This window comes from Zea mays, chromosome 9, assembly GCF_902167145.1.
Source record: "Zea mays cultivar B73 chromosome 9, Zm-B73-REFERENCE-NAM-5.0, whole genome shotgun sequence".
NCBI classification, from domain to species: domain Eukaryota; kingdom Viridiplantae; phylum Streptophyta; class Magnoliopsida; order Poales; family Poaceae; genus Zea; species Zea mays.
In genome coordinates this window covers 5,964,341-5,971,515 of record NC_050104.1, presented here as the reverse complement: position 1 = coordinate 5,971,515, position 7,175 = coordinate 5,964,341, and the positions used below count along the sequence as shown (strand labels likewise).

Sequence of the window (7,175 nt, the reverse complement as noted above, 5' to 3'; positions counted from 1 at the left end):
GATGATGTGCATGGCTGATTATCTTCATCATCATCCCTTTCTTCTTCTTCCTCTTCTTCGCTTGAGGAACTTGGAGTGGGAGCCTTCTTTTTGCCCTTCCTTTCATCACATGCAAAAGCATATGGTCTTGAGGATGTTGGCTCCTCTCCCCGACTCATTTTTCGCGACATCTCAAAAGCCGCGATTTTCCCAATCACAATGGTCGGGGTCATGTTGCTCAAGTCCTCCATGTTGTGAAGGATGGTGATGATGCTCCCATATCTTTGTTGTGGTAGCAGGGAGATAATCTTCCTCACAATGTCCGCATCACCTAGCTTATTAATGCCAATCGAATTGAGCTCATTGATAATTAGATTCAAACGAGAATACATGTCTCTAACAAGCTCATCATCTTTCATAGCAAAAGAATTATACTCATTTAAGACAAGGCAATGTTTTTGCTCACGGACATTGGATGTGCCGTCATGGAGCTCATGCAATTTTAGCCAAATCTCATTAGCAGTTTTTAAGGTAAATACTTGATTAAAAATATCCATGCTAAGAGATTCATACAAGCAATTTTTGGCTCTAGCATTTAAATGAATTTCTTTTTCCTCACTCGTGGTGGGTTTCTCGGGATTCTTGAGGGGTTTCATCCCGTCACGAGTGACTCTCCAAACACCTAGATCAACAGCCTCTAGGTAACAAGCCATTCTAGCACTATAATATGGGAAGTTAGTGTCGTCGAAGTGTGGTGGCCTATGGATATCCATCCTTCCTCCAAAAAGCGTCAGCTCTTTTAGCGGTGAAGCTAAAGCGTTTCAAATGAGCCAAACCGGGCTCTGATACCACTTGTAGGAAACGGGTGACGCCTAAGAGGGGGGGGGTGAATTAGGACTTCTAAAACTTTCGCTAAACTAGGCCACAATTAAATCCCTAGAGCAAAACCTATGCAAATAGTCAAACTAGAATGTGCAAACTAGGTTTTGTCTAAGTGTTGCTATCTCTACCGCAAAGGCTAAGTTTCAATCTACACTAGATATGTATGAATACAAGATTGAAACTTAAATGCTTAATATAAATGCGGAAACTTAAAGAGCAAAGTAGAGAAGCAAACTCTCGTGGATGACGCCGGTATTTTTACCGAGGTATCCGGAACCGTGCAAGGTCCCGACTAATCCTCGTTGGTGCCCCTACGCGAAGAGAAGCCCACGCGAGGGCCAAGCACCTCGGTCGAGTAACTCCGTAGAGAGCCGCGGGCCTTCTCCACACGCAAGTGGTGCTCCGCTTCCGGCTCCTCTCGGACGCTCCCCGCCGTCTCCACTATCGAGCTTCCGGCCGAAACGCCGCGGGCCTCGTTCCCTCCGGTACACGGTGGCGGCCGTGACACAAACGCGGTTGTCACGGTCTCGCAAGACTCTCGCCCCACTCGGTACAATTACAATGGCTCACGCAAGAGCCGAGGGGTTGTGAGGTTTATCTAAACTCGCTCAACAATCTAGGGTTCACCTAGAGCAAGCGCTAAAGCGGTCTAACTAACCTAAGCACTTCGCAAAGCACCTACGCTAATCACCGAGTGATTCTATTAAGCACTTGGATGTTTGAGCACTTGGAAATGTCTACAATATGCCTTGGTATGTTGCTTGGGCTCCCACACCTCCAAATGGCCGGTTGGGTGAAGTATATATAGGCCCCAACTCAAATATAGCCGTTGGAAAGCAGTTCTGCAGCTTTCTGCGGCGCACCGGACAGGTGCACCGGACTGTCCGGTGGTGCACCGGACATCCCACGTGTACTAGCCGTTAAAAGTAGCCGTTTGAGCTTCCGAAGATGGCGCACCGGACATGGCGCACCGGACGGTCCGGTGTGCACCGGACAGCCCATGTCCGCTTGTCGTATTTTGGCCGTAACTTTTAGCTCCGAACTCCGATTTCGATGATCTTGTACTTTTTGGAAAGCTTATGAAATTCTCTACATCCCAGAGTTGAAGCCATACCAGTTTGAGCAAATTTGGCACACCGGACAGTCCGGTGTGCACCGGACATCCCATATGCTGCTCTCAGGTTGTGGCCATAACTTTTAGCTCCGAACTCCGATTTTGATGATCTTGGACTTTTTGGAAAGCTTATAAAATTATCTACATCTCAGAGTTGAAGCCATGTCAGTTTGAGTAGATTTGATTTTGTGAAACACTTCCAATTCAGTCAGCCCTTCCTCTCAACTTTGTCAAGTTCACTTTTGTTTTGCATCTTTGTATCTCACTTCTACTTCTTGATGTGTTGGACTCTTAGCATATATAAATTGTCTTCAATATGACTTTGTAATGTCTTATATGGGTATTATAATGTCTTCTTTGAGGTGTTGCATCCTCAGAGCCTCAGTCCAATCCACTTTGCATCCTGTGGACTACAACACACAAACACTTGGAAAATACATTAGATCACAGGTTGTGTTAATCATCAAACACCAAAATCTATTAAGCCAAATGGCCCGGGGTCCATTTTCCTTACACACAACTCAAACGGAGCTCAAATCACTAACACAATCAATCAAATGCGTGGAGGCGGAGTCTAGGAGTCTTAGGATGCTTAGTGAATGCTTGGTGTACTGCTCCATGCGCCTAGGGGTCTCTTTTATAGCCCCAAGGCAGCTAGGAGTCGTTGGAGATCAACTTTGAAGGCAATTCTTGCCTTCTGTCGAGTGGTGCACCGGACAGCTACTGTAGCAGTCCGGTGCACGATCTCCTTCCATATCGGGCGCATCCAACCGTTGGGCCGGCGGTCCCGTTGGCGCACCAGACACTATCCGGTGTGCCCAACCGACCGTTGGCTCGGGCGGCTCTGACTCACCGGATAGTCCGATGCACCACCGGACAGTCCGGTGATTTTTAGCCGCGGCGCTTTCTCCTTTTCCCGAGAGCGACGAGTTCGTCGCCGATGTACTTGGGCGCGGACGCTGAAGACTTACCGGACAGTCCGGTGATTTTTAGCCACGTCACCCCACCGATTCCCGAGAGCGGCCAGTTCACCGCCGAGCTAGCCTGGGGCACCGGACACTGTCCGGTGCACCACCGGACAGTCCGGTGTGCCAGGCTGGTGCTGGTTTTGGCTGTCCTAGCCATTCTTTCTTCCATCCTTTTTCTCTTTTCTTGGTCATGTCTCTAGTACTTAGATAAACATGTTAGTAACCAAAAACAATTGACTAAGTCCAGAGACATACCTTTCTCTTTGATTTGCACTTCTTACTTAGTTTGCACATATGAACTCAAAACAATGTGTTGGGCATCTAATCACCAAAACAATTATAGAAATGTCCTAAGGGCACATTTCCCTTTCACTCGTAACATGCAGCAACAATGGGAATAAAACCCTAAGTACGCAAGTACTCAATAAGACTTACCCGACTAAAGAAAAGACTCTCAAGGGTATGCTGGTTTTAAAAGGATTCAATGAATGGTTTGTCAAGAATCAAAGACTCTGTTTGCAGAAAAGCTTACTATGAGTGGATCCTTAAAAATCCATTTTTACTTGTCAAGTTAAGTAAAGTTACCTGCATCTAGAGTTCTTTCTATCCTAATTCAAGCACTTGACCTAAACTAGCCGTCTTTTATCATCCCATCAGTTCACTGGATTGCTACGTGTAAGTCAGTGACCAAGTCTTCATGTCCGAGAAGTAACGACGATCCGAATCGATTAATACTCAGCTGAGGATCTCCAATCACACGATATATGTAGCACTTAACCCTTGCATATGTCAACTCACCACTGGGTTTCTTAAGACCAGACCGGGTTCACGCCAACCGAGAGCACATATACACCACCGTCCAACCTCTTGCCACGAAGGGTACACGCTACTCTCGCCATCTCTCCACTCCCATTGCGTGTTGGCCTTTCTGGTATTAGTCTGTCCAAGGCAAAGCTTACCCATGACGAGGCATGTGACCAGTTAAAGGGTCCTCGGTCAGTAGGCCCACATCGATACGGTCCTTAAGCGATTCAGACGGAGACACTACACCGTGACTTCCTTCTCATGCAAGTCATCGTCCGGTCTCAGCTTTATTATTTTAAACCCAAAGTTTGGTACCTGACAGAGGTACATCTTTTCAGATGTTGAACCCATCAAGGCCCTGATGGATCCACTATCACAAGTTTTTCTTTGTAAAAATTCCCATCCAGTCTGAAGCATCACTTTTTGTTTTAAAACAAAACATTTTGTTTTTCTAAAGCAAGGCTAAGCATCAAAAATCCTTTTCATAAAAGGGTATCAAGGAAGGGTAATAAATTTTCTAAGAAAGGAAATGCATCAATTATTTAGCACACAACTCCTATCACCTAATGCATCAGACAAGGTGATAAAGATTTTAAAACAGCAATGAGGTGGCAAATGCACCGGGCCTTGCCTAGAAGAACACTAGGTTAGTGTTTGTTAGACGACGTCCACTTGGCGATCAGCCTTTGTTCTGATACTTGCTCCGTCTATCCATCTTCAGGTTCGTTCATCCGCATCACCTTGCGAATGGCTCACGCTTTCCAGCATCTTGTGGTCGACTCAGTTCTGATCCTTCGCATCACGTGATTAATTATCGTACCTAAATGAAATGCATAATGCACATGTATGAATTTAAAAAGAACTAGCACAATACTAGATAATGTTATACGGTCGAGGATTACACACTACTAACAAGTCCTTAGAACCAATTACAAGAAACGCCAGCTGTCGATATAATACTAACGATAATATTCATGCTTCTTATGCTCATCTGGTGCTAGCTCAACATCAAAAACAACACACTAAGCATGAATTTTATATCTTTCTTAGCTAACACATAATACCAAAGACTAACAATACTGAGGTTAATTAATCTAGTATACCTCGGACTTAGAATAACAATTAGTAGCTTTATAATTAACTTTAAAATTACTATTTCATAGTCTCGTAAGTAGAGTATTATCAAGGATTTTAGATCTTTATAAGACTATAATTTTAAGGCCTAACGACTTAAAACATTAATGAACGAGGGCCGCTTAGACGTTTTCAAATTTAACGGAAATAGACCTAATGACATCACTTGCTTCTCAATATTTAGGACAAGAATAAATACTTATTCAAGATTATTAATCTAAATGATCCATCTATGATATTTCATCAATCAACAAGCATAAAGCATCATGGATATCACAACAGGGCACTGACTCCATACAATTAAACGAAACCCGCCATATGCTATACTTTGACTAGACACTAGAAACACAAACACAAGACCTACTTTCCATAACGTTAATTCGACCACTCATCAGATACGAAACACCGATTTAATTCTTCTCTCATAACCTATGTTTTTGAACCTAAACTTAGCTACACGACACGACGACTTCACAATCGTGAACACAATCATCACGCTACATGTAGCTCCCGTATTCCAACAAGCGTCTAATAAACGCGTGCCTATGCTACAAGCGGGGTAATCGTCGCGACATACATATCTATCAATCCATCCATTAAACCAATTATTGGAAGTGGCGAATTAGCTTACCATAATTAATTCTGACTTGAAACCATGAAATTGATGACGCCTTTCAGCTCTAGCATTTCCCCGAATATATGGTGAGTGTCGCATCGAATCACACTTCTTCTTCCACATCGAGAATTCTCCGGCTGCGTACTAATTTGTTTCCTTCTACGCCTAATCTTCTCGGATTTTGGAGTGAACACAAATCGGAGACGTCATGTAGGAGCTAGCATCGAGGCGAGGCGACCGAACGACGATGGCGAGACAAAGGTCGGAGATGACCGGAAATCAACGACAAACACTAGAGTTCCACGACGGGCTGCTGTGATGGGGCGTCGAGGCGCTGTCCAGGGCAAATAGGAGATCAACGACCTGCAACGGACATGGCAGGTTCGAGGCGGCGCTGGGCTCCATGGGAGGACAGGGAGCCGGAAGCAGGGGCGCGGTGGCCAGTTGCCATGACCGAGCAGGGAATGGCGGCTGTCGGGTCGGCGACCACACACTCTGTGTTGTCGCCCAGGACCATGGAGTGTAGGTGCCGAGCGCCATGGATTGGAGCTAGGACGGCTAGCGAAGGGAGCGAGCTGGAAGAGAAGACTGGCCAGCACCATAGTGCGCAGGAGAAACTCACGAGCAGGATACCGGCGTGATGATGGGGTTGACGCAGGGGCAAGCACGAACAGACAGAACGCCGAGCGTCGCGGGCGAGCTCCATGGCAGAGCACCGACGAGCAGCAACAGAGAGCAGGGCGCACGGCATAGCGAGCTCGAGGCGGTGCCGAGCAGGGGGAGCCGCCATGGGCAAGATCTGAGCTGTGGAGCGAGCGACTGGACGCCATGAGAGGACGCGCGCGCAGGGGTGCTCCAGAGCGCGCGGCTGGGGAAGGAACTCAGGGAGAGGGGCGCGCCATGGCTGAGGGAGCTCGGTGAAAGGGAAGCCACGGCGCACAGGGAGAAACGTCGGTGAGCTAGGGAGCTCCGGCCGGGCGCGAGCGAGCAGAGGGGAGGGGGAGGGGCGCGGCGCTGGAGAGAGAGAGAGAGAGCGCGCCAGCCATGGTAGCAGGGGCACGTGGAGGAGAAGCCGGTTGCGCGCGGCTGGAGGAGGGAGGAGCAGGGAGCTGCACAGTGGCCATGGATGCAGGGAGGGCACGCCATGGGGAGCTCGGCTGGGCACTAGAGAGCCGAGCGGTGTCTGGCTGTGCGAGGAAGAAGAAAGCACGACCAGGAGATAAGGCCGCGGCTCGTGCGCATGAAAAAATCAGGGAAAGAGCGGCGACCGCAGATAGGGATAGAGGCGACTGAAAACAAATTTGTGAAGATATTTTCATTTCTTCCCTTTTTACTCGGAAATTCAAATAAAAGCTTAAATATCAGCCGAAGATCGAGGCTAGAATTTGGAAAGGTGTAAAAGAACCAAATTAAAATGATTTTGGTTACAATATTTTCATCGGCGTTAGATTTAATTGAAATCAGACGAGCTTCACCCGCTATCCGAATATTCGATTTGAGAACAATTCGATTAACAATCCTACATCTTGTTTTTCTTGGATTTTAAATAGAAAAGTGAATCAACTAACTGTTGTTCTGGTTTCGGTTAGTTCCGGTTCAAATAACCCATTGAGTCCAATTCTAATAAATTTATTTGGGGAAAAATCACGGGACTGAGTGAAGTTTCCAGACTCGTATC

General features: G+C 46.7%; 1 protein-coding gene across 1 annotated transcript; it reads right to left on the bottom strand.

The window, feature by feature from the left end:
• Positions 1–5,105: 5,105 nt before the first annotated feature.
• On the bottom strand, positions 5,106–6,677 carry LOC100272279 (uncharacterized). Its single transcript, NM_001350730.1, has one exon. It carries the CDS (start codon positions 6,325–6,327, stop codon positions 5,704–5,706), a length of 624 nt encoding a protein of 207 aa, NP_001337659.1. The 5' UTR covers positions 6,328–6,677; the 3' UTR covers positions 5,106–5,703.
• Between the last annotated feature and the right edge of the window lie 498 nt (positions 6,678–7,175).